Genomic DNA, 27243 nt, shown 5'->3' on the forward strand with positions numbered 1-27243 from the left:
GCCCATACAGGATCACACAGTCCCAAAGGCCATGCTGACGTTACGTGTGTGACTAAAGCGTTGCGGAAGGATCCGTGCTACCAGTAAAAGCCGGCATGTGGATCATTCGTACCTCTCAGAACCGAACAGGGACCTGAGAATGTGAAGGCACACCTGACACCTTTGCCCTGGCGCCCATCCCACCTCCACCCCGCTCTGCACGGAAGCATTTGCGTTGCATCTGAGTAAGGACCACGCGGCAAAGGATCTCTGTAGATTCCTGGCCCACATGCCAGGCACACTGCCAGTTTCAAAGGAACAAATGCATCTTGGCGCTAAAAGGGAACGACCTGTTTCTGCTTTCTGTCTCCTGACAGGTAGATAAGCGACTCCCGCTTTACAGTTGAAGTAAATCGAAAACCACAAGTTAGGAGTGCCAGCATGGCTTTATCGTGGATTCAGGGCACCAGTGACAGCAGCGTGGTACCGAATCAAATGATTCCCGCGAGATCGCCAAGTGATCGCATATGGGGCGCAGGAAAGAAGGGAGGAATTGCGGCCTGACACAGGCAGACGTCGAAATACGCTAAGGAATCAGAGTCCGCTGAAGTACTGAGCCAGAGCTGTGCAAACGAGTCCTCACTAAGAAACAGGGATGCGGGGGCCGGCGGGGGCGGGGGGGGGGTGGACACACAGATGGGTGAGAAGGGAAGACGGAAGCGACAGAAGGGACTGTCATTTTTATGTTGCAGTTTGGGGGGAAGAGAGCCGCGTTCTCTGCCCCATTCTATCACGGTGGTTTTGTCGGCCACTCTTACGGAAACAAGGTCCCTTTTCGTCAACTCAATTCCCGTGGTGGCCAGAGGAATAAGCAGCTGCACAGGCCGGAGCGCCGGGTCAACGTCTTTATTTCCCCCTAAACGCAGAGGCGGGTGCGTGCGGTTGGCTAACAGGGAACCAGTCCCTTGGTGGAGACTGGCGGCGCTTCAGATCCCCTGTCCAGAGGGCCAGATGGTTTCCTGCAGAACGAGGTGAAGGAGGTGGTTCTGCTCGGCACTCAACAGGGGCCACATCTCCACCTGCAGCGACTTGACCGCTTCCGTGTCCTTTTCGTGGGTGGCCATGACCAAGGACTGCAGCAGCAGGAAGAGCTCCTCGGGCAGCTGGCCACTGCTCTCCTGCCCGTGGCTGTCGAAGGCCTCCCAGGAGTACTTCTCCAGGGTGTGCGCGTGTTCCGGCAGGAGCTTGGCGGGCGGTGGCTGCAGGAGCAGCAGCAGCAGCACGCGCGACACCTCGCAGCGGACCAGCACGTCCGAGAAGGCGCCCAGCGCGGCGGGAGAGGGCGCGGCCGCAGAACCCGCGCTGGCGGGGGGCAGCGCCAGCGGCAGGGCGGCGGCCGCGCGGGACCCGGGCTGGAGCCCCGGCGGCCTCGGCTGGTGCTGCGGCTGCGACAGGGCCGCCGGCGGCGGCGGCGGCGGCGGCGGCGGCACCTGCACCGGGTGGCTGCCGTGCTCCCACGCCAGGCGCTGCATGCGCGTGAAGACCGCCAAGGCGCCGCTGTAGTCGCGCGCCAGCAGCTGGCAGGAGGCGGCGTCGCCGAGCGCCTGCAGGGCGGCCAGGGGCAGCTGGGGCAGCAGCAGCTGGGCGGCGCGCTGGAAGTGGCCGGCGGCGGCGGCCGGCTGGCCCAGGTCGCGCAGGGCGGCCGCCAGCTCCAGGCACAGGGCGGCGGCGGCGGCCGGCTGGCCCAGCTCCAGGTGCAGGCGCACGGCGGCGCCCAGGGCGCTGGCGGCGGCCTGCAGGGGCTCCCCGTAGGCGGCGGGGCAGGCCAGGCGCTGGCGCGCGTCGCGCTCCTGCCGCAGGAAGAGGCGCGCGGCCTCGGTGAGCGCCAGCGCCTCCCCGGGCCCGTGGAAGAGCGCCTGCTGGCAGCGCGCCACCGCCAGCTGGCACCAGGCCGCGTACGGCAGGCACTCCTGGGCGCGCAGCTCGCGGCCCAGCTGGCCGAACTGCTCGCCGGCCTCCGCCACGTTCGGCTTCCGCAGGAACCGCTTCTTCAGCTTGCTCGACACCTGGCGGTACCGGGCCAGGAAGTCCCCGGACTCGGGCCCCGGGCCCGCTCCGCCGCCCAGGCCGGCCGCGGACGCCGCCATGTTCGCCAGGCCAGCGCTTCCGGGCGCGCTGACGCAGCCGGGCGCACGGGCTCCGCGACGGCCTCGGGCTGCGACGTGCCCTGCGTCGAGCGCAGGTCCCCCCGCGCGCGGGGCGGGCTGGGCCGCCCCAGCCGCCCCAGCGTTCCTCGTCGCCCTGGTGATATGCAAAATAGCGACTTCGGAGCCCGGGCCGGAACTGGCTGCGGCGGCGTCTGCCAATCGGGACTCTTATTTAAAGTCCGGGCCTGGACGGGCGCTCGCTGTTGCTAGGTGACCGCTCGCTCACTCAGGTTGCTACGCAGGGCACCTCCTGGCATCTCCACGGGAAGGTGGCCCAAAACGAAACGCTTCTTTCTTTTTGAGGTGTACAGCACACGTGCGCTGGCATCCATAGGTTGCAAAATACTTACCGCGATGAATTTAGTTAATATCCATCACCTCGTGCAGCAGCAACTAATCTCGATCCCGCTGGACCCTCGTTGCGACTTGCCTAGTTCCTGACGGTGTCCCGCCCAACCCGCCCCCCATCCCGACCCAATCTTCCCGCCAAAGCCCCGGCCCCGCTGGAGTCCACGCCAGCCCCTCTGGGCAGCCACCCGTCCACCCCGCACCGCCGTCGTCGGTGGCCCTGGCAGGTTCGCCCCATGACCACGCCCCGCACGGTCCTGAGCTGCGCCACGAGGAACCCGGTCCGTCTGGGGACGTCGCCTGGCTCCGCCTTGCTCAGGGCCAACCGAGGAGCTCGTCGTAGCCCAGCCTCACCCCAGACCCCACCCTGGCCAGCCTCACACCCAGGGCCACCCCAGGCCCTGTCACCCTCTGCCCCCGCCCGACTCCGACCCCTCGCCCACCCCCGGCCCGACTCTCGCCCCCTGTCCCTCCAGGAAGCGACGTCCCAGCCCCGCCGCCTCCCACCCCCACGCCGAGTGACCGAAGCACGCACGAGGGTTTCTTTAAACACGTGTATTGCCTGGCAACGAGTCTGCCCGAGGAGGCAGGCAGGGAGGCAGGCCGGGGCTTCCGGGGCTGTGAGGGGCTGGGGCCAGGACATCCAGGGCGCGTCGGGCAGCTACTCCTGGGTCGGGGCCACTTGCGAGATGGCGAGGGTTCCGAAGAAGGCGCTGAGCAGGGCGTTGTTGTGGACCGCCATGGCCACCAGCTCTGGGGTGATGCACCTCCTACCCACAATCTGGGCCTCGTCGCCCGCCAGCTCCAGGACCCTGGCCGTCAGGTACTCGATGGTGGCCGCGAGGAAGACCCGGGCGGACGAGCTCAGGCACTGGGCGTAGGGGCCCTCCCGCAGGAGGCGCTCCATGTGGCTCACGGAGGCGGACAGCCCGGCTCGGGTGGTGCGGGCGCAGGTCCGCCCCTGGCGACCGGGTGACTTTCGACGGCTCCTTTTCCCGGGCATGCGGCGGCTGGGCGTTGGGGGCGCCTTCTCCGACGGACCGACCGACGGGCCTAGCTACCTCTGCCGTGGGGTGCAGCGCGATGAGCTCCAAGAGGTGCCACGAGGTGCGCCGAGGTGCCCTGGGAGGTGCCAGCTGGTCGCGACGTCTCAAGACAACCGCTCCCCTCGGGCCTCCACTGCGTAGCCCAGCGACCACGGGTCGGGGCGGCCCCTCATTGGTCGGGGTGCTCGCGCTCTGACACGTACATCCGGGGAGGTCACTGCTCGCCCGGAACCCACCCTCACCCCGCACCCCCGCACCCCCGCACCCCGCACCCCGACCCCCCGCAGGCCTGGGCCTGCCCCGAAATGGCGCTGGCAGGACCCTGCCGCCCCTGCTCCCGGGACCCTCTCTTTCCGAGGGAACTCTCACGTTGCCCGGGATGGGAGCTTGGTCCCGAGAAGAGGACCAGTGGCGGACCATCCAGGGGCACCAAGAATACACTGGTGGGGCCGGGCCACCGTCACGACGATCTACTTCCCAAACCTTGGCGCCCCCCCACCCCCGCAAAGAAACCCTGTACCCTCCAAGCCGTCTGTCCCCCCGCCCCCTCCTGAGTGCCCTCCACCCCCACACACCTCGCCCCCCCCCGCCCCTGGAGTACCCAGGCAACAGCTCACCGGCTTCCAGGGACCCTTGTTCCTAGAGAGGCACCCCTCCAATAAGCAGGTGGTCTTCTGTGTCTGGCAGCTTTCCCTTCGCATAACGTTGGCATCAGCGTTCCTCCCCTGATGGCACGAAGCGGCACCACGGTCCTTTCCTGGCTGAATGGCGGTCCGCTGCCTGACTCTCGTCATCGCTTAGGCGGCGGATGCCATCGTCCCTCGGTGGACGTTTGGGGGACTCGCGCCTTGTGCCTGTTGGGAAGAGGCTGTGGTGAACCCTCCGTCCAGGCTCCTCTTTGAACACCTCTTTTCCGTTCTCCTGGGCTTATACCCACGAATGGCTTTTCGGGGTTTAGTTCTGGACTCTTACCTCTCTCTCGTTGGCAAACGGGTCTCCCCTTAGGCTGGTACCACCCAGCTTTGATAACTGGAGCTTTATCCTAAGGTTTGAAATAGGGACGTGCGAGTCCTCCAGCTGTTTCCTTCTCTTCCAGGATGACGTGGGCTAGTCAAGGTCCCTGGAAATTCCGGATGCATTCAGCGTTGGCTGTGACACTTCTGTAAAGCAGGGCACTGGGGTTTCAGTAGGGATTGCATACACCTTTCACAGCTCTGGGTGATAAATTTTTGAGGAGAGCCCCAGTATCTTTGAAGAGCTACCTGAGCACTCTTTTCTGTAGGCCACAACTTGCATTGGACGTGCTGCCACTGAGTTTGGCAGTTGGTGTAATTACCCTAAAGCACAGTAGAGTCAAAGCAGCGATCAGAATAGTTTGAGTCGCAGAGGCCGATAATGTTGCCTAGTTGAGCACAGTGTTCCTCGAAGAGAAATATAGGAAGTTGTTGCTTAGCCAGGGCTGCCATAATGAGTACCACATACTGTGTGGCTTAAACAACATGAAGTTATTTCTCCCAATTCTGGAGGCTAGGAGCCCAAGGGCAAAGTGATAGGAAGATTGCTTGTGCCTGAGGTCCCTCTCCTTAACTGGTAGGTTTTTGTCATTTGACCATGTCCTGCACATAATCTTTTCTCTACCTGTATGTATTTTTAGTGTCTCTCTCTCCCTCTTTTTTTAAGGACACCAATCATATTGGATTAGGGCCTCACCCTATGACCTCATTTGACTTTAATTACCTCTTCAAAGCCCTTATCTGTAATCCTGGAACTACTATAATATTGTAAATCAACTATACCTATTTTTAAAAATGTAATAAATGCCTTATCTCCAAATATAGTTGCATTTGTTGGAACTTCGAGGGAACCCAATTCAGTCCATAGCAGAGGCCTACAAAATTCGTACCTGATCTGTGTAAGCAAGAGAATTTTGGATCTCGTCTAACTTGAATTGTAAAAACAGAATCAAAATGCCCCAATCAAGTCCCTGAATATTCTCTAACACACGCACACACATACACGCAAAACCTCAAGACGGATTAATTAACTAAATGTAAGACTGGATACCGTACAACTCCTAGAGGAAAACAGAGGCAGAACATTCTGATAATTTTAGAAAGACTTAAAAATGTCAGGATTACAGGGGAAGCAACTTCTGCCATCCAAGAAGTAGTGGACCCGTTCCCAAACGCCATTAAGAAAATGGTGAGAGGAGTTCCTGTCGTGGCGTGGTGGTTAACCAATCCGACTAGGAACCATGAGGTTTCGGGTTCAATCCCTGGCCTCGCTCAGTGGGTTAACGATCTGGCGTTGCTCTGACTATGGTGTAGGCCGGTGGCTACAGCTCCGATTAGACCCCTAGCCTGGGAACCTCCATATGCCGTGGGAGCGGCCCTAGAAAAGACAAAAAGACAAAAAGACAAAAAGACAAAAAAAAAAAAAAAAAAAAAAGAAAGAAAAAGAAAATGGTGAGAAACCTGTACAGGTTTGTTTGTTTGTTTGTTTTCTTTTGTTTTGTTTTTGCTTTTTAGGGCCGCATCCGAGACATATGGAAGTTCCTAGGCTAGGGGTCCAATTGGAGCTACAGCTGCTGGGCTACACCACAGCCACAGCCATGCCAGATCCGAGCTGTATCTGCAGCCTCCTCCATGGCTCATGGCAATGCAGATCCCCGACTCACTGATCGAGGCCAGGGATCAAACCCGCAACCTCATGGTTTCTAGTCGGATTCATTTCCACTGTGCCACGAAGGGAACGCCACTTGAACAGGTTTTTAATGCAAATGAAAGTGCCCTCTTCTGGAAAAAAATGCCACAAAGGACATGTATTAGGAAGAGAAGCGAGCACCAGGATTTAAAGCAGGAAGGGATAGGCTAACTTTACTCTTTCGTGCAAATGTAGTTGGGTTTGTGATCAGGACTGACCTCATCTAAAAGCTGCTAACCCCTGGGCCTAAAGGGAAAAGATAAGTAGTTTCTGCCAGTCTTTTGGTTGTACAAGAAAAAGGCCTAGACACCAGAACACTTTTTCTGGACTAATTCCATTGACGCATTTTCCCTGAGGTCAGGAAGTCCTGGCTGGTAAGGAGCTGCCTTTTAAAGTTCTTCTGACACTGGGCAATGTCCCTGACCACCCAGAACCCCATAAGTTGAACACCAAAAGTGCCCAAGTGGTTTACTTGGCCCCAGACACCATGTCTCTAATTCAGCCTCTCAATCAGGGAGTCTAGGGACCTTTAAATGTCATTACACACAGTACACTATGGAAAGGATTGTCAGTTGTGTGGCAGAGAACCCTCGTGGAGAGACCATCATGAAAGTCTGGGAGGGTCACACCATTAAAATGCCATTGCTGCTAGAGAAGAAGCCGTGAAACCTCGAGCCCGAAGCAATACCTACCTGCTGGAGAGAACTGTGACCTGATGTGGTGCACGACTTCACAGTATTTAGTACAAAGCCAATCAAGAAAAAAAAATCATGAAAGAGATTGTGAAAATGGCAAAAAAAAAAAAAAAAAAAAAAGCGAGGGGGTGAAAGCTTTCAAGATATGGATCCTGGAGAATTTCAAGAACTAATAGTCACCACGGCAGAGGAATACTAGGTGACTTGATGGAGATGACTGCTTCTGAACCAGGGCCAGATGCCGAGGAAGAAGGCGAAGAAGAGAACAGGCTGACACCGGGCAGCCTGGCGGAAGGCTTCAGATCATTCGAGAGTGCCTCTCACTTTTTAAAAAACTTTTGGCCACACCCGAAGCATGTGGAAATCCCCCAGGCCAGGGATGAACCCAAGCTGCAGCTGCGCAGCTGTGGCGACACAGATTTTTAAGCCCCTGTACTGGGCTGAGGATCAAACCTGTGCTTCCTCAGAGACAACACTGGATCCTTAACCCACTGTGCCACAGAGGGAGCTCCTGCTTCTGACTTCTTCTATGACATGGACCCTTCCACGGTACAGGCACTAAAACCGAAGCAAATGGTGAAAGAAGGATGGGTACCATATAAAACATTTTTAGAGAAATGAAAACCCACAAAAATCATACAGAAATGACAATGTATTTCCATAGCGTTCCACTGAGTGCCCTTGCCTCTCCCCCTCCAGCTCCTTCACCTGCTGTGCCTTTGCCGCCCCCCAGGGAAAAAGACCCACTCCTTGTTCCTGTCCTCCTCAGCCTCCTCAGCGTGAGGAAGAAGAGGATGAAAGCCTTTGTGAGGATCCGTCTACACTGAAGGAGTAGTAAATAACCGTCACACCACAGAATGAATAAATGATTCCCTTCTGTATGTGAATGTGTGTGTGTGTGTGTGTGTGTGTGTGTGTGTGAAAATCCAATACCTGGATGAGATGTCTATATCCCCTAAGTCATCCTCGTGTAGATTGGTGTGTGCAGACACAGGCATAAGGTGAGTTATATTTAATACAGAGTTAATAATGAGTCGGTTTCTTACTGCTTTATAACTTTGTATAGGATGCCCCTCTCCTACCTGGAGAGACTGTGTATCATTCTATTATCACAGGCAAGTGGTTTCTGAAAAAGTATAACAAGTTTTCCAATATGATATTGTGCATGTGAGTGTAATACTGTATGCCATACAATTTCTTATAATAATTAATTCATTATCATACTATGTGACGGCTACTGTGAGGCAACTGTATTGATTACACCCTTGCGGAAACCTCAAAAACCGTGGCAATGGAAGGAGACAAGCAGCACTCGGAGACACGGAAAAGCCAGGTTTATTCAGCACCGGTGCGGGCTCAGAGTCTGAGCCCCAGGTCTTTGTTCTCAGTAACCTTTATACACTACAAGGTCTTGATTTTCCCGTGTAAGCATCCCGGACCTCCCCCGTCCCCAAGCAGACAGTGTTCCTCCCTAAGAAACTGAGCGAGCAAGGTTACAGAAGCAGAACTGATGAGCAGTGCTGGGTACCTGATTAGCAGGGCTGCTGGCTTGGACAGAGGGCACACGGTTGTTACATTATTACAAGAAGGGTGGTATAGTGACAAGTATAGCTGGAAAGGCTTGCAGCTGCCTTCTTAGCCAAGGGGTGGGGGTCATTCTTTAGTTAAAACTATTTCAGAATCAGAGCTCCAGCTGCTGACCTGCACCACAGCCATGGCAAATTTGGATCCGAGCTGTGTCTGCCATCTATACCACAGCTCATGGCCACACCGGATCCTTAACCCACTGAGTGAGGCCAGGGATGAAACCCACGTCCTCATGGATATTAGTTGGCTTCGTTTCCACTGCACCACAATGGGAACTCCAGGAACTTTTTAATTTATCCTTACTTCTGAGATAATTTTATGTTTTTCTTCCATTTATTTTCTTAATTTGAGCAATTTTCTCTGTTTTTTCTTGATTTTTTATTTTTATTTTTTGCTTTTTAGTGCTGCATTTGTGGCATATGGAGGTTCCCAGGCTAGGGGTCCAATCGGAGCTGTAGCCACCGGCCTACACCAGGGCCACAGCAACACAGGATCCGAGCCCTGTCTGCGACCTACACCACAGCTCACGGCAACGCCACATCCTTAACCCACTGAGCGAGGCCAGGGATCGAACCCACAACCTCACGGTTCCTAGTTGGATTCGTTTCTGCTGCGCCATGATGGGAACTCCTTTTCTTGATTTTTTAAAAAGTCTGAATCAAGGTGATTTTTTTTTCATATCCCTGAATATTTCTTTGCATATATTTAACTCAGTTTAGAATGTTTTCTGGTGGTAGAATTATTCTTTCAATGATTTTTAGGCCCCTGACTAACTCCCTTTTCCCTACAGCTGTTTTCAGCCGACCCTTGCTCATAAAAGTTTGTGGTGCAGCATGAATGTGAGAGAGTACTTGCTGGGATTTAGTATTTTTTTCTTCTTTTAAACTCAGAGTTATATTGAGGTTTATATTGGGGATTTTTCTGTCTTCCATCTACATTTACCATGTGGTTTTAGTGCCTATTAAAATGTGTTCTTGTTATTCTGTATTGTTTTTGGAAGAAATATTGGCAGACATAGCCCAAGGCAGCCACTATTGTCTTCTTGAAATTTCCTGACTTGTGAAATCTGGGTATTATTTTCCTTTTGCCTCAAGGCCCTTCCGACCATGCTGATCACAAAGCAGACCTTGGAGGTGATCTTAGGTTGTAATTTGTATAAAAGAAAGCTTATCCCCAGGTACCTGGCTGATACACACTTACCCATGTCTTTACTATAAATAGCAGTCTTGTTTTAAAACACTGATTCGAAGGAGGTATTTTCTTCTCGACACAATCTTAAGTATAGTTGGCAGAACTTGGAATAAAATGGGCTGAACTGTGGAGGAGACCCCCCCCCCCCCCCCCCCCCCCCCCCCGCCTGCAAGGCGACTATATCTGGAGACGGGGCCTTTGGGCGACAGTTAGGGGTAGATGAGGTCATGAAGGTGGAGCTGGCTGCCCTCTCTCCACCGTGTAAGGGCACAGTGGGAAGGCAGCTGCCTGCAAACCAGGGAAAGAGGTCTTGCCAGAATCTGACTATGTTGGCACTCGAATCTCAGAGTTCTGCCTCCAGAATTATGAGAAATAAATGTGTTGTTGCAGAAATTGAGAAAACGGTGTAAATCGACTATGACAAAAAACCCCAAATGAAATCAATGTCATTGCTTTAAAAAAGTCTGTGTTTTAAGCCAGCCAGTTTATAGTATTTTGCTATAGCCGCCTGAGTCCACTAAGACAAATTTGGTACTAAGAAGAGGGGCGCTGCTGTAACAAATAATGAAACATGTGGAAGTAACTTTGAAAGTGGGCGATGGCTAGAGGCTGGAAGAGTTTTGAGGTGCATGCCAGAAGTGTGGCGCTGTAGGTGCTTCTGGGGAGGGCTCAGAAAGGAGCGCCGAGCAGGAGAGAGAGCCGCTGCTGTCTCGGGGGACACATGCATCATCGCGCCCAGGACGCTGCTAGAAACGCGAAGGGTGAAGGTGCTTCTGGGGAGCTCCCAGCCGGAAGCGGGGGACATGCGATGGGACAGGCAGGGCAGTCCTCGTCAGAAAGTGGCCAAGGGAGTTCCCGTCGTGGCGCAGCGGTTAACGAATCCGACTAGGAACCATGAGGTTGCGGGTTCGGTCCCTGCCCTTGCTCAGTGGGTTACCGATCCGGTGTTGCGGTGAGCTGTGGTGTAGGTTGCAGACGCGGCTCGGATCCTGCGTTGCTGTGGCTCTGGCGTAGGCTGGTGGCTATGGCTCCGATTCGACCCCTAGCCTGGGAAACCTCCACATGCCACAGGGGCGGCCCAAGAAATAGCAAAAAAAAAAAAAAAAAAAAAAAAGAAAGTGGCCAAGAATGTGGCCAAAATATGTTCTAGTGTTTCACCACTGATCGGAAGTGCCACCTTAGCAGATAGCAAGTTTTTACATAGCTTTCTCTGTTTGGAATCTCTATTCCACTATGATCTATTTTTGCACCAAGAAAAGGTTCCTTCTTGCTTTTAAGAACTGGACGCCAGTGGATACAAATGCCCTTTCCCATATTTGGTAATTGACATCTGTAGGGGAAGAAATTGCTGATGCCAGCTTCATTCAGGATCCCACACTGGAGTCATCTGTCTGCCCAGGTTGGAAAAAAATTTACCTTCTCATAAAAACACATCTCTAAGGGAATTCCTTTGTGGCTCAGAGGGTTAAGAACTCTGTGTTGACACTGCTGCGGCTCAGGTCCCTGCAGTGGCGCAGCTTTTATTCCTGGCCAGGGAACTTCTGTATGCTGTGGGCACAGCCAAAAACCATCTCTAAGAATTTTCACAGAGGTGGTGCTGTGCAAAGTCTGTATTGCTAAGTGGACGTTGTTTGAGGTCAGGCTGGGGCAACACATAAGGATGTGCTTCTTTACGTAACCTGGCTCGCTCTTTTCATGATCCGTATGTGTCGTAATTGCCGGTCTCCTTACTGAGCTGCATGTTCCTTTGACATAAAGAGGCAGATCTCTTTTTACGTACTTCATAAGGTTGTTGTGAAGATTAAATCACTAACGAATAACATAGGAAGTACTCAATAAATAGTTACTGAATTGAGTAGTATTGATGTCATCTAAGAATATAATAATCCTTTTGTCTAGGAGCGTAATTCTGAGCTGTATCAGTATCTGTGGAATCGGGTGAGACTTGGAGCTTTGTGGTGACATGAATACACCTTAAGTGTGGTATAATCTGTAAAAGAATGCTTCTATTAATGAGTTTAAGGGCATGGTACTGAGAAACTAGGAATTCAAATAGCAAAAGATACGGATGCTTTTTAGGATTGCAGTGGTTGTGCCATGGGAATAAACAAAGTGAAAGTACGAAGACCTTTAAAATACACAGTGGGAAGAGAGTTTGGATTAGTTAATCCAGTCACACACACACGCACATATAATACCTTCTTTTTCTCCCATTATCCTCCATCCTGCTCCGTCATAAGTGACTAGATACAGTTCCCAGTGCTGGTGCTGATTTTTAAAACAGTCATTCTTTGGAGAGTGGCCTCTCTAATATACTCAGTCTCTGATTCGTTATTCATATCATAAATAAACCCATGCATGTATTAACCAAACAAAAAAGGGTAAAATTGTTTTTAATGAATTAGATGGAAATGTTTCTACCGAGCATTTTGAGACTGTGACTGCTTGTCATTTGTAACTTCAACTATCTGTTGAGCCTGCACATGTGATGCATTCTAGGAATTCAAATAGCAAAAGATACTGATGCTTTTTAGGATTGCAGCGGTTGTGCCATGGGAATAAACAAAGTGAAAGTACGAAGACCTTTAAAATACACAGTGGGAAGAGAGTTTGGATTAACTAGACACAGAACATTTAGTCGGTGTTCTTTCTCATAAGAAAGTTGGATAGAGGAAACAGTATTTTCCGTATTCTTATTTCAAAACAACCTTTCTAACATGATAACAGGTGAAAAGAGAGGTTCTTCTATTGAAAGAGCTGTCCTAACTCTTCTGTTTAGCCACACTTGCGTAGGTGTTTTCAATTTCTTTGTCTTCAGGACATGTGTGGCTAAATTCCTCACGGGCATAGGCATTGTGGAGATAGCGCCAGACTCCTGAGAATTCTCTTGGAATGTCAAAGTCACGGTATTTCTTTGCAGCAACCTAGGGTTTGGGGACAAAAAGAGGGAAAAGCAGTTGCATCAGGAACCTGCCTAGTCCGTAAAACATGACTCAAAAGTCGAGCTCTTTGAAGACATGTTATCTTCACAAAAAGTACTACAAAACAAAAAGAATCTCGGATTTACTACTGTAATGTTTTTAAAAATTATAGTTGATTTACAACGTTGTGAGAATTTCTGCTGTATACTACTTTAATGTTTTGTCTACAAACGAAGACAAAACACTATGCTTGCAATCCTATTTACATTTATGGTGTATTTAATTATAAATATGTTTAGAAGAAGGAGGCACAGAAAAAGAGCATGTAATCTCTCCACTGGCCTAAGAGTTTGTTTGTTTAGGGTCCTGACAATGTCTTATTTATGTATTTTTTGTGTCTGGCATTGAATCTGAGATGGAGTAAGTTCTGTTCAATAAAAATTTGTTAAAGTAATCCTTATATCCTCATAGTAATACTAATAGCCCATGTTATTATCACTTGCGATGGTCCAGACACTGTTCTAAGTATTTCACGTCTTAATGTTCTCAACAGTTCTGCGAACTGAGTAATATTATCCCTGTTTTGTAGACACGACAGTGGAAAGCACCTTCTGGTTTAGGAAGAAGCGAGAAGTTTTTTATGCTTCCCAGAGGAGACCTTTACGGATTTTTCCTCTGGGGAGAAAAAGCAGCCGCACACTACGCATCATGATGATGGCAAGATGAGTGGCCACTGTGTTTCTTGCTGACAACTGCCAAACCTCTCCCAGTCACTGAGCCGGCCGTAAAAAGACTTACTTTAATAATGTTCAGTTTGGGTAACAAACTGCAGTCAGCCAGTGTCAGCTGATCCCCATCCAAGAACAGTCTTCTGGAAACCGTGAGTTCCTCAGCACTGTTTGGATCAATTTCATCCAGAAGTGGGGTGTTTAAGTAGTCATCCAGACGCTTAAATTCTCTGAGCAGAGATTTTTCAAAATCTGAGGCAATGAAGTCATAGGGTTACTTATAAATGTGTTGTCTTCATGACTCCATACAGTCTCAATGTGCTCCTCAGACATTCAGACCTCTCTATCTTTATATATTGCTTACACTTGTTAACTAGCACGCTCAACTACTCACTGATAAGACTGAGTCAGATGTTTAATCAAATGGGGAGTGGAAATATTTTTGGACTTTCTTGAGGAAATACATTGGGAGGAGAGTGAAAGAAAGAAAGATAATATAGAAGAGTTGGAGACATAGATTTCATGATTCAGAGAACAGTAAACTTATTAAAGAATGTTTGTGGGAGATAGTGCTATGGTTTAAGAAGCCTTAAAGGTACACAGGGCTGGGAAAGTTGGAAGTTAGTTCACACCTAGGGTATCAGTGTGGTAATTGAGCTGGGTTGGTAATTGCTATATTGACTCTGAGGTTCTAAATCCAATAAAACTTCATGCAAGGGAATTTCAGAAGAGAGAACAGAAAACGAGATGAGTATACTCTATGTTCAGGAAAAGCCAATTTTCGCTAGGTCAGAACGTGGCAGTGAGCCCGCGAGTGAGAAAAACAAAAAGGATATAAAGAAAGTTATCTTACTCTTATTTGACTCCTTTTGTGTATTCTTAATGTAGGCAGAGAACTTGGCAAAGAGGTTACAGCCCACATCAAAGGACTCTTTGTTCTTGGGGCTCAGATGAGGATACCTTAAAAAGAAACGCCACGGCACTGTCATTCACACGTAACAAGACCGAGACCAGGTGTCCCAGCTTTCAGGCTGCTGAGAATAGAGGTTTTGGAAAATTATCTTGGAAGCTGAAGGCCCTGAGAAATCTCTCATTGGAAATATGTCTTTTTTTGAGTCTGCAAATAGTTTCTAAAAATCACTGGGAAACCAAAGCTAACTTATCTGTAGATAAGTAGTGGGGAAAAAGCATAGCTTCAAATAATAAAACACATAAAAGAATAAAGAGGATGGAGCAGATGGGGAAAAGTAGCCAAGATGTCTTCCTCTTAGTCATAAAAACTTAATTTAGCATAATAAAATAAAATAATAATGTAATTCAGTACATTAACACATTCAATAAGGAAAACCATATTATCAGGAATAGAGGCCCAAAAAGTGTTCAGTAAAAATCAATTCCTATTCATAAAAACCCCGACTTGTAACTAGAAATGGTTCAACCAAACACGTAACCATTCCTACATTTGGTCCATTAGTAGCTCCAGCCAGCTTACCCTTCAAAACATACCCAGAATCTGGGTCTACTACTCACCATCTCCACTGCTCGCTGCTGGGTCCAAAGTCCTCACGCCAAGGCCTTGTCACGTGGTCTGCCCTTAACGTCCTTTCTTTTATCTGACATTGCAGCCTCTCCCCACCCTTAACCCTCAGGACTTCCCTCCCTTGCTTTGCTTTTTCTTAGTATTTATCATCCTCTAAAACAGTTTGTATTTTGCCTGATCAAAATTATCCATCAAAAACTTTCAGCAAGTATCATCTTAAATGGGAAAATGTTAGAAATATTTCCTCTAAATCCAGTAAAGGAAGAGCAGAGTCGTGATCGCTATTCTTCATCCTTGTGCTGAATGTACGAACCAGCGAGACAAAAGACACCATTCTAAATGGTGACTCCACATGTTTTACATTAATTTTATGAACAAGACAGAAATGCCTACATTGTTGTTGAGGTTTTAGCAAGGGAAGAAAAACAACAACATAAAACAATCTGTATAACTATTGGAAGAGAAGCAACAAGATAATTGTATACCTAGAAAAACCAAGAAAGTATAGGAAAAATGACTAGATTTCATGGTATTTTGGTCAGGTGACTAAATACAAATCAAATGTTGAAGAAGTAACTTTTCTACACTAGCATTAATCAAAGAGAAATGGACAGTAGTGGTATATTGCATTATAATAGTAACAATTAGAAATAATTTAATACAAAAGGTTCAGGAGCAATATCAAAAACCAAAATCTCATGGGAGAACATAGACAGGCACTCAGGTTCATAGTCTAAGTGCCCATTATCAGATGAATGGATAAAGAAGGTGTGATCTGAGACACACACACACACACACACACACACACACACACAGAGAAATATTCGCCACGAGAAAGAAGAAAATCTTGAGAACATTATGGTAAGTGAGATAAGTTGGGCAGAGAATGACATATACTATATGATAACTGTATTCCCCTTATATGTGGAATCTAAAATAGCTAAATTCATGAAAACAGAGAATTGAGTGGTGGTCACAGGAGACTGGGGGCTGGAGGGAATGGGGAGATGTTATTTAAGAGTAAAAACTTGCAACTAGTAGTTGAGATAAATAAGTCCAGGAAATCTAATCTACGAACACAGCATTGTAAGTCAATTATACTCCAACTAAATTTAATAAAAAAGAAAACAGGAAAAATATTTCTTTCTATGCTGTAAAATGAATATTATATTAGTCCATCATCATTTTTTATGTCCAATTAAGAACAACTGACATTTCTGTTAACTTAGTCAATAACACATTATATTCTGTGTGCTTTTATCGTTATCAGCTTAGTTTTATGCCAAGCATTTCTACCAGAAGATATAAGGCAGAAGAGTTCATTAAGAATTGACCAGCAATGGAACATACAGGACTGTGAAGATAAAAAACTATATTTCCTAGCTTCCCTTTGTACTTAGGTACAACCAAGTGAATCACTTGTGGATAATGAGATGTTAATACAAACTGCTGAGTGTGGCATCTGTGAAATGAATAAAGATGGCTTGCATCTTTTGTCCTTTGCCCTTCTTCCTCCCGGGCAGGCGTTAGGTAGAGTGGCCTGGAATTCCAGACGACATATTGTCACTTGACTTAACTTTAATACTGAGACACTCACCTGAAGGATGGCAGAGAAGAATGATTGGAAAGCCTGGATCCCCAGTGAAATTGTGGAGCTGTCACTCCAGCCCTACAATGCTTCATTCTGGGTGTCATTATGTCAGGAAAAAAAAACCCTCATATTTGTTTAAGGCACTACTTTTTGGGTTTATAGTTATCAGAGTTGAGTGTAATCCTAAATGATACATAAGCTGATAGAAAATCAGAAGGATTTGACAAGATGATTCACAGAACAAAATCAAATACTCAACGAGCATGTGTAAAGATGCTCAAACTCACATACTGTTCAGGGGAATGCCAACTAGCGTATCAATGAGATATTACACCCATTAGGTTGCTACAAACTTTAAAAGAGTGATAATGCATATCATTTGAGACAGGTGGGAAAAGGGTACCCTCATACAATGATGGATAAAGTGGTAAAACTTTAAAAAGATACAAGACATTTGAATTTTGCTCCTGGGAATCTATTCCACAGGAATAAAAACACCATTACTCAAGGACATACGAGCAAGGGTGTTATTTATAACACTGTTTGTAGTGGTAAAAAAACTGTAAGGAAAGGGAACATCTATCAACAGAGGAAGAGCCTAGCAATTTGTAGCACATCTGTGACATTGGCTGTTATGGAGCCATTAAAATAATGAGTTAAATCTATACCAGTACAGTTGAAGAATGTTAGAAGTGTTTTTTTTCTTTCTTTCTTTTTTTGGTCTTCTTTGTCTTTCTTTAGGGCCGCACCCATGGCATATGGAGGTTCCCAGGCTAGGGGTCGAATCAGAGCTGTAGCTGCTGCCCTACGTCAGAGCCGCAGCAACGCCAGATCCCAGCCACGTCTGCAATCTACACCACAGCTCACGGCAACGCGAGGCCAGGGATCAAACTGGCAACCTCGGGGTTCCTAGTTGGATTCATTTCCGCTGAGCCACGACGGGAACTCCCAGAAGTGTTTTTTTTTTTTGAAGTGAGATAAAGAAGATGCAGTGTTTATAAAGTAAATTATGCTTACTATTATTGTTCTTATATAAATATAAAATAGGATATGAAAAGATACACAATAGATTTTTTCACTAGTTATCTTTGGGGGCAATAAAAGGTTGGGGAGCAGATGATTTGAGTGGAGGTAGTAGTACAGGAGGGTGGATGAGGGCAAAAGAACAAAATATAGGGCAAACTTGGAGCAGGTGCTTAAAATCTAAGAAGACGTCAATAACGTATGAAAGAGACATAGTATTGGCACACAGAAAATAATCTCAAATGGTATTCCTAGTTTCTTAGGAGGCATTTTGAACCGATAGAGCCCTTTGTTTATCATATATATCTCTCATACATACCTATTGTACAGATGTCTTGTATTGGGTATGTTTTACCTTCATGCCTCATGGGCTATTATACAATGTTATTACCTCAGGCCCTCACTCTTATCCCACCATGGGTTTCATTTCTATTTCTAGACTACTGAGAATTTACTTCCTTTTCTTAAGTGTGTTATGAATTTAAACATAACTCGAAATATTATATCAATTGTCTTTGTATATTTGAAGTTGAAGGGGAAAGTTTATGCATGATAGATATAATAGTTCTCAACCTGCAGAGCTAAGAGATCAGACTGAATTAAAGGCTATTTCAAAATTTTAGATCTTGTAAGGGCTCTGCAATGAAGTAAATCTGATTTCTTTCAGTATAAATGTCCTCAAACCTCATTATGGATCAGATAATGTGGCTAAAATTAAATGTGGCCTAAATTTTAATTGTCTTTCCCAAGTTTCCAAGTGTACCACTTGTCCATTCCTAATATACTGTTTGCCTCTCATAGAGTTTTAATGGCTTTTCATATATTAAATAAATATTTCTGTAGTAAATTTTTCTAATCACATATAGAGTAATCAAGGGGGATCTTTGAAACTCTAGCCAAAGAGAGGTCTGACACCGAAAAAGAGTTAGATGTTCAGAAGAATCCTCAATCTGTAATAAATAGGCCACTAAAATGGATCATGTCAAGAGCAAGAATATCTTGTAAAACACTGTACCTTGGGGGAGCCAGTGTCTGCTCTAGAAACTCCTCAATTTTAATGAAGTCTGTTTTCAACTCCTTGTTATATACCAGGAAGGGAGGATTGGTACCTGGGGCTAAGTCCTTCAGCTCTTCAGGCTTTCTGTAATTATTGAAAATAAGCAGAGTTAGGTTTCCAGGAAAAGTACACATTATACCACCACTAGACTGGTGTCTACTGATTTTAATCCCCGGAAGGAAGCGTCCTGATTGCTCTTACCTGGTCATGTCAACCGTAGTCACATTGAATTTAACTCCTTTAAGCCAGAGTATCATAAAAAGGCGTTGGCAAAAAGGACAGCTTCCAATACTCTCCCCATCACTTCCAGCCTATTAAGAGAAATAAAAGCCTCATTCATCCATTTGCTCAACAAGTAGGTATTGAGTGCTTATTGGGAAATGAGATAGTTACTAGAGACAAAGGTGGAAGTCAATCTCAGAATTCTAACATCTGCGGACAGAGAGAGATAATGAAGCAAATAATCTCATTGCATGTAAAATTACAAGTGTGATAAGTGTATAACCACAGTAATAAATTTAATATATTACTCAAATTTTTATAAATATTTCCTGTTGAAACCTTTCAGATATTCCAAAAGTTTTGCCACTCTAAATATTTCAGCAACGAATATTTCTGAGCATGTAACTTGCTACATTTCTGAGGTTATTATCTTGAGAATTAATCTTTATAATGGGAATGCTGAGTAAAGAGTATGTGCATTTTCCATTTGTATAGATCCTACCAAATTTACTTAAGAGGTTTTTTCCATATGTCCATTGGCCATTTGATTTCCTTCTGTGAATTGTTTGTGACGATTTTACACTTTTCTATTAAGGCGATGACTTTTTCCTTATTACTTTGGAAAAATTACTTGTGTACTAGAGACACTAACTCTCTTTGATACATGTTACATGTAATTTAAAAAACATATGTTATGTGAAATTAAAATTTTACATAAATTTTACATTGTTTTCCTTTATGCAATTTGGGTTTCCTAACCTGCTTACACAAAATTGCAAAGAAAAAAATTACTTTCTTATTTTGCTTTACTATAAAAATGTTCTTTCATGTTTTCTTCTAGTACATTTATGGTTTTATTTTTACATTTTTTCCATTTATTTGGAATTTATTTGGCATAAGAAGTGTATTGGGGAGTTCCCATTGTTGTTCAGTGGGTTAAGAACAACATAGGGTTTGATTCCTGGCCCCATTCAGTGGGTTAAGGATTTGGTGTTGTTGCAAGCTGCAGCATAGGTCACAGATGCGACTTGGATCTGGTGTTGCTGTGGCTGTGGCATAGGCCAGGAGCTGCAGCTCTGATTCAACCCCTACCTCAGGAACTTCCATATGCCGCAGGTGCAGCCCTAAAAAAAAGAAAAGAAATAGAAAAAAAGAAATAAAGAAAAAAAGAAGTGTATTGGGACCCCAACTTTATTACTTTTATTATTTTACAAATAGTGAATATTTGTCTTAACACTACTCATTTAAAACTTCATCTTTTGCTGAGCATTACTAATTATTAGAGTAATACGAAGCAAAGCTACAATGAAGTACCACCTCAGACTGGTCAGAATGGCCGTGATTTAAAAGTCTACAAATAACAAATGCTGGAGAGGGTGTGGAGAAAAGGGAACTTTCCTACACTGTTGGTGGGAATGTAAACTGGTACAACCACTCTGGAGGTATATCAGAAAACTACATATAGAACTATAGATGCCCCAGCAATCTCACTCTTGGGCATATATCTGGACAAAACTTTCCGTGAAAAGACACACACACACCTATGTTCATTGCAGCACTATTCACAATAGCCAAGACGTGGAAACAACCCAAATGTCCATCAACAGATGACTGGATTAGAAAGAGGTGGTGTATAGACACAATGGAATACTACTCAGCCATACAAAAGAACAAAATAATGCCATTTGCAGCTACATGGATGGAACGAGAGACTCTCATCCTGAGTGAAATAAGTCAGAGAGAGAAAGACAAATACCACATGATATCACTTACATCTGGAATCTAATATACGGCACAAATGAACCTTTCCACAGAAAAGAAGCTCGTGGACTTGGAGAACGGACTTGTGGTTGCCAAGGGGAGGGGGGCGGGAGGGGGATGGAGTGGGAGTTTGGGGTTAATCGATGCAACCTATTGCCTTTGGAATGGATAAGCAATGAGATCCTGCTGTGCAGCCCTGGGAACTATATCTAGTCACTTGTGATGGAGCAGGATGGAGGATAATGGGAGAAAAAGACTATCTATATGTCCATATATATATATATATATATATATATATGAATGACTGGGTCCCTTTGCTGTACAGTAGATATTGACAGAACACTGTAAATCAAATCTAATGGAAAAACTAAGAATCATAAAATAAAAAGACTAAGAATTAGGATAGGAAGAGTGTTTGAGAGAGGGCCAGTGATGTGTGAAATAAAATCCCCAATAAATAAGGGAGAGCGGTTTGAGGTTTGGAAGACTTCTATAGCAAGGAGGGGTGGTGGGTAGTTGAGTCTGCTTTTATATGACAACCTATATATTTCTCTGGATGGAAGAGTCAGGAAGCAGGAAGGAGCAAGTGATGAGGAGCCCGGACATCTGAAGAGAAATGAGGAAGGAGAGGGGGCCACCTCTTGAGAGGGTCAGAGCCCATGTCCTGTGCTCATGGGAGGTCCGAGTGGTAGCAGCTCAGTCTCAACACGTCCCCAACTGAATTCCTTCTCTTTTCTTTACTCCACACAGCCACCTACTGTTTCTTTAGAGCCCCTAATCCTGTGAAAGGCAGTACCACCACCTCCTATGGATTTGGGATGTCCCCTCTAAAGTCATATATTGAAGCCTCAGCCCCCAGTGTGACCGTATTTGGAGATGAGGCCTTTGGGAGATCATTCGGGTTAGAGGAGGCCCTGCGTGCAGGAGCCTCACGATGGGATCAGTGTCTTGAAGGAGAGACCCCAGAGAGCTTCCTTTCTCCCTGTCTCCCACTCCCTTCCATGCAGGCAAGGTCACAGCAGGCCTATCTATTATAAACGGGAAGAGATTTCTCACCAGAAGCTGACCATGCTGACTCCTTGATCTTTCTTATTTTTTGGTAAAGTTTCCTTTTCCTGGCAGTGAGTTTAACAGACGAAACGGTTTTTACTGTTGCTCTTTTGGGCGTCAGGGAGTGAAGAGGTATGAGGAGAGCCAACCAACCTTGGCAGCTGAATTTCTTTTGTAACAGCAATCAGACTAAGGATCCAATCAGAACCGGCGTCAGTGAATGGAAACTTGACTAGGGGTGGGAGGCAGGAAGAAGAATGAAGTCTGATAATAGATGCAGCAGGAAGGGTGGATCGCCTTTGGCCAAAGGAAAGGCAAAACAGTGAGGTGTAGGGGAAATGAGTGCAATTTTACAGGAAAACGGAACTCTTTTTCTGTTTATAAAATGCTTATTTAAAGTGCCACTGCACAAAATTTTAGGACATAAATTCCTTAGCCCGACTGATACATTTCCGACCTCTTGAATATCTTCAGCTGGCAAAGAGAGGATGTGGTCCTTCACGAAAAGAACCTTTTACCTTGGCGTTCGTGACCTCAGTTTCTAAACATGAAGCCTGATGATGGCTGCCATAGCTGACATTTCTTGGGTGTTTTCTGTGTTAACAGCCACTGCGTCTTATGCATTTATTTTATTTAATCCTTGCAGTGAAGAAGACCCTCTGCGGTAGGTTATGGCATTACTCTTGTTTTACGGAAGCTGACTTGCTCGGGTCCACTCACCTAGGCAAGAGTTGACGATGGTTCTCCTCTTCTCATGTGGCAAAGCCAGGACCGTCTACTCCAAACCTTGCTTCCTCTGGTCTAATAGTTTTATTGGATTTTTTTTTGTCTTTTTTTTTGTTGTTGTTGTTGTTGTTTTGTTGTTGTTGTTGTTGCTATTTCTTGGGCCGCTCCCGCGGCATATGGAGGTTCCCAGGCTAGGGGTTGAATCGGAGCTGTAGCCACCGGCCTACGCCAGAGCCACAGCAACGTGGGATCCGAGCCGCATCTGCAACCTACACCACAGCTCACGGCAACGCCGGATCGTTAACCCACTGAGCAAGGGCAGGGACCGAACCTGCAACCTCATGGTTCCTAGTCGGATTCGTTAACCACTGCGCCACGACGGGAACTCCCTGGATTTTTAATTAATCACTCCCTACGAGAATCTTTATGACAGTTCTAAGAATTTGTTCTAAGAACTTGAAAATGGTCTGAACTTTCAGAGAAGTATCATCTCTTTCTTCTTTCCCACATTTATCAAAACAAAAATGTGACCGGACTTTGGCCCAAATGTGACAGGCTATAGCGTTATGTACAAATCTGCTAAAATTTAATTTTAGACTGGCAGAGAACATGAAAGCTCCATTTGTCAAACAACAGCAAAACCAATAAGATAAAATCTGCATTTAGAGAAAATAAAATGTGTGTTAGACATCCTTTATTCTTAATTTTTGGATATCAATCTTGCCCAAATCATTCAGAGCTGGACAGCAATGTGTTCATGCACTACATGTAACACGTGAGGGCATGGGATGTAAATTCTTAATTGTGACAGGAAAGCCTTACTTTCTTGGAGGGATCCAATCAGTGGGATGAGGAAATTATGGTAAGGTTTTTAAGCAACAGCCAGGAGTAGCTGGGGAAACTGCAGACTGGTTTACTCTTTAGAAAGATAGCACATTATCTGTAAATGAGATAAATTGGTAAAGAGTAGTGCTTCTTAAACTTATTAACATTTTTTCACACCTCTCCATCCCTGTTCCCCCTCCTGGTATCTTCTATGAAACTTCTGTCCATCTTTGGAATTCACCCTAAGGTAAAGGAAAACAAATACCTGGACCGGGTGATACTCAGGTTCTTCCAGAAAATCTGTAGCTTGTATCGGTGTCGTTAGATAAGCTAGAGCAATTCATCTGGTGAAATTCTGGGAAATTTTACCAGAAAGCTTGCCAAATTGAAAACTATTAATTAGGATTATGCACAGCTCTTTTAAAGGACTGAAATGCTTTTTTTTTTTTTTTTTTTGCTTTTTTCTTTCCTTTTTAGGGCCACACCTGCGACATGTGGAAGTTCCCGGGCTAGGGTTTGAATCAGAGCTTCAGCTGCCCACCTACACCGCAGCCACAGCAACATCAGATCTGAGCTGCATCAGCAACCTACACCGCAGCTCTCGGCAATGCCAGCTCCTTAACGCACCAAGCGAGGCCAGGAATTGAACTGGTATCCTCACGGACACTATGTTGGGGTCTTAACCCACTGAACCACAACTGCAACTCCAAGGATCGGAATCTTAACTCTGCCATTTACTAGCTATGTGACCTTAGAAAAAGCTACCTAGCTATTTCTTGCTTTAATTACTGTACCCGTAAAATCAGGTTAATAATAAACCCTTTAGCACAGTCCTTGCCGTATCGTAAGTGCTGAATAAATGATTAGCTATTTTACCCTGAAAGTTATTACTTAACATGTATTCATCCAACGTGTGATGGGCTAACTTCCTGTCTAGATCACCCCCCAAATGAGGAAGTCTATGAAGATAAACACAGAGATCAATGCCCCAACAACTGGTTAGAGAAGTTAGAACCGAGTGAGCACGTTCAGACAAAAGAAACACTTTAGTTACCCTATGAAGAGACATAACCTCTGCTTTGGAATTGGTAGATGTTAGAAGCCAGTTAGGAAAATAAAGCTTATTTATACTGTGTCTGAGCAGTCACACATTTGGCTAGAATCCAGAGATAGGAGAAGTAGCTCTTATGTCCCAGAGTCCAGCAAAATATTCTATTTTGCTCTGGAGAATTCAAGAGTGTCGCTCCTATAGTTTTGAAAAGGTAGGTTAATTACATCCTTGGTGTATATATGTGACCAGTTGTTAAATACTTTTAAATGATCGTAAAGTTATTACCTTGGCCAATGACGTTTAACCCCATGTTTGGTAAGCACACGTTATTTAAGGTGCGTTGGTAAGCCATCAAGAGGCAATGTCGTCTCAGAGGCAAGTTAGTTAGACGTTATTGCCTGCGCTTAGTTATCTAGAAACGATGAGGGCAATTTTGAGTCCTGCCACCACCACTGCTACTGACGACACTCCTTTACTGCTATTAACATGTCTCCTACATTGCCGTTAGGAATAAATGAGATGCTATGTGTGTTTAGAAAATGGTCACGCACGACATGAGAGTTTGCTATGGTCATCATTCTGAATACTTCCAACAGTCCATGAAAATACAGAGAAAAATGGTTAACATAGGCCAGGATTTAGGAAACGAATTTCCATTTGGAGTAACCCACACAAAAATTTCTTTTCTCGATGAGCTAATTTAGAAACACATGTTCCTTCCTCCTGCTTTGGGGGTTTTCCAAAGGGCTTTTCTGAAAAGTTAAGACATTAAAACCCCAAACCAGAAACCAACCAAATGACTCGGGCAAAATGCAACAGGCACGCAAGTCCTGGATTTTCCCTGTGTGGCCAAGGGACCTGCTGCAATGTTCGTCCGGCGTGGGCGAGCTTCAGAAAGCTGCGTTTGGACTGCGTGTGGAGCGGAGGCCCTCAGGCCACTCTCGGCCCTCGCCTCCCACATTCAGTCCGCACGAAACACGAAACACAACGGTGAGAGCTTGGAAAGGCCGCAAGCATCATTTCGTCAGGCTCCTTCTTTGGAAAAGTGGAAAAACGAAGAGGGGGACGGGGTTGTCGGAGGTCACGCAGGAAGCCATGAAGAAGGACATTTAGTCGCTCGAACGACCAACAAGTCTAGTTGTCTTTCCACCGTAATTTGCATTTTGCAGATGGGATATTTTTCTATCACCATTTAAGAGCAGCCGAACACTCAGGTGTTCTTCTAGGGCTCAGACTAGGTATATAATGATAAAACTATTTCCTCTCTCTAGTTGAAACGTTGACGTTTTAAAAAAGAAGCTGAGGTTCAAGGTTAATAAAGAATACATTCTGTATACTGTCATTATAGCTAGAAAACTTACCTTCACAAAAAGCTCAATTTCAGGGTCTGCTGGACTGCTGGGCCTGGGACCTGCCATCCTTCTGGTTTTATTTCCAGTCGTCAGCCCCTCACCTTCTGCACACAAATTCTTTTCTTCCCGTTTTATCAAAAGGCTTAAATGAAAGTTGTGCTTTAAGAGGGAAGTCCAGTTTGTAAGAGTCAGAGCTGGGCTGGTCTCTCTTCGAGAGGTGGGGTGCAGAAAATTCTAGATGTTTGAGAGCAGCTCTTGAATTCGTTTTCCTTCTTCCTCTTAACCTAACATTTGAACCAAATAGGAGCTAGAGGGGTGTGTATAAACTGGCTGGCTAGAAGGGTGTGGGTGTTTCCAGAGAGGCTTCAATGCTATGACTCAGCATAGGAAAAACACATACACACAAACACACACATGAAATTCCAATATATCAAGCAGACCAGATGGCCTCTAGGGCCTCCTTTTGAAGCCTGGGCTCCATGCCCAGAAAATGGCCTCTTAGGCTGTTCTTGTAAACTGGCAGCAGCAAAAAGCTCTTCCAGGAAAAGGGCCAGAAATGGCTTGGGTTTTTAACATTGAAAAGGATGTTTATCTAATGACACTGTCTAAGAGGTGGTTTAAAAAGAGTGTACTTCATGCCCCCTCAATTCTGCTGCTGACAAGGTCAGATTTCCCTTTTGGGTTGCAAATTTCACTTCTCTTTTATAATCAAGGAATGTTTGCTGTGTTGGTTGAGTCTGGGGACATCTTTGCTTGTCCCACCTCTCTATTTCTGGGAAGGGCGGACCGGGAGGGATCACTTCCTGCTTGTGGTAACGGTACCAGGAACCACAAGCTGTTTTGTATCTCTGCTTGTTAACACTGGGAACAGCAGTAAACTACCCAGATTGATCACTCACTGGCTGCAGTGTTTTTGGCAGCCGTGCTTTCTGCCTGCCAGGACGAAGAAGGCGGGAGGCGGGCCCTGGAGGAATAACCCCCCTCTGAGAGGAAGAGTCTCTTTCTGCCTGGAGCCAAAGTGAACATAGATCCGCTCGTTGTTGGGGGCCCTGGGGACCCCCTTTCTACGACACCAAAGGTCCCCCGTGCCCATGTGGGCTGTACGTGATGCACCTGCCATCGTCCGCACGTGAAGAATTTACGGATGGGAGGCTCCGGGCAAAACCTGGTCCGTGCCACACCTGCAGGCTTTAGGCAAGGAGTGGCTGCCGATGGGAAGGAAGGTGAGTGCTCTTCGAGGTGTGGGGCCCGATGATTTCCCAGATGGTCGGCAGAGTGAGAGGGACATTCGGATCGACGTCTGCTGAGCTGACCTTGCGGGTGAGCGTGGGCCTGGCTGTTTGTTTGGCAGGACCCGGTGAATGCCTTGGCCATGTTTTTACTCTGTTCATTCATTCTTTCACTCCAAAGACAATCAATGGATGCTCACGCTGTGCCAAGATGCGGATCCACTCACTGAGATTAGCAGTTCAGGAGGACAGTACGTTCGAGAGGACGACGGGCATTCGGCTCTGAGCATGTTGAGTCTGAGGCATCCTCACTCTTCCCCATTCCCACGGCCAGATCAGTACAAAATCCTGTCCCTTCTGCATCCTGAGTGTGTTGTAAACCCATCCACCTCTCTTCGCCCCCACTGCTAG

General features: G+C 46.4%; 3 protein-coding genes across 4 annotated transcripts; all 3 read right to left on the reverse strand.

The window, feature by feature from the left end:
- Nucleotides 1-406: 406 nt before the first annotated feature.
- Nucleotides 407-2146, reverse strand: LOC100516587 (40-kDa huntingtin-associated protein). Its single transcript, XM_003135516.5, has one exon. It carries the CDS (start codon nucleotides 2124-2126, stop codon nucleotides 966-968), a length of 1161 nt encoding a protein of 386 aa, XP_003135564.1. The 5' UTR covers nucleotides 2127-2146; the 3' UTR covers nucleotides 407-965.
- Nucleotides 2147-3074: 928 nt separating this feature from the next.
- Nucleotides 3075-4691, reverse strand: H2AB2 (H2A.B variant histone 2). The gene is made up of 3 exons (XM_005674023.4): nucleotides 4553-4691; nucleotides 4198-4434; nucleotides 3075-3772 (listed from the first exon to the last, which is right to left on the reverse strand). Exon 3 carries the CDS (start codon nucleotides 3535-3537, stop codon nucleotides 3196-3198), a length of 342 nt encoding a protein of 113 aa, XP_005674080.3. The 5' UTR covers nucleotides 3538-3772; nucleotides 4198-4434; nucleotides 4553-4691; the 3' UTR covers nucleotides 3075-3195.
- Nucleotides 4692-12119: 7428 nt separating this feature from the next.
- On the reverse strand, nucleotides 12120-25728 carry CLIC2 (chloride intracellular channel 2). Of its 2 annotated transcripts, none has more exons than XM_021079470.2 (6): nucleotides 21656-21795; nucleotides 18818-18927; nucleotides 18575-18700; nucleotides 14259-14365; nucleotides 13476-13657; nucleotides 12120-12680 (listed from the first exon to the last, which is right to left on the reverse strand). In XM_021079470.2, exons 2-6 carry the CDS (start codon nucleotides 18871-18873, stop codon nucleotides 12519-12521), a joined length of 633 nt encoding a protein of 210 aa, XP_020935129.1. In that variant the 5' UTR covers nucleotides 18874-18927; nucleotides 21656-21795; the 3' UTR covers nucleotides 12120-12518.
- Nucleotides 25729-27243: the final 1515 nt, after the last annotated feature.

Source organism: Sus scrofa, chromosome X, assembly GCF_054392235.1.
Source record: "Sus scrofa isolate SSC_HxYL_T2T_F1_AM1 chromosome X, Sscrofa_HxYL_maternal_Yorkshire_Landrace_v2.0, whole genome shotgun sequence".
NCBI lineage: Eukaryota > Metazoa > Chordata > Mammalia > Artiodactyla > Suidae > Sus > Sus scrofa.

What these genes read in the sequence shown, in the direction of transcription:
- LOC100516587 (XM_003135516.5), bottom strand. Translation starts at nt 2,126, where the DNA reads ATGGCGGCGTCCGCGGCCGGCCTGGGCGGCGGAGCGGGCCCGGGGCCC.
- H2AB2 (XM_005674023.4), bottom strand. Translation starts at nt 3,537, where the DNA reads ATGCCCGGGAAAAGGAGCCGTCGAAAGTCACCCGGTCGCCAGGGGCGG.
- CLIC2 (XM_021079470.2), bottom strand. Translation starts at nt 18,873, where the DNA reads ATGATACTCTGGCTTAAAGGAGTTAAATTCAATGTGACTACGGTTGAC. An exon ending in CAGACACTGGCTCCCCCAAG is followed by an intron (nt 14,366 to 18,574) that starts GTACAGTGTTTT and finishes TTTCTTTTTAAG; the next exon opens with GTATCCTCATCTGAGCCCCA. An exon ending in CCAAACTGAACATTATTAAA is followed by an intron (nt 12,681 to 13,475) that starts GTAAGTCTTTTT and finishes CCCAAACCCTAG; the next exon opens with GTTGCTGCAAAGAAATACCG.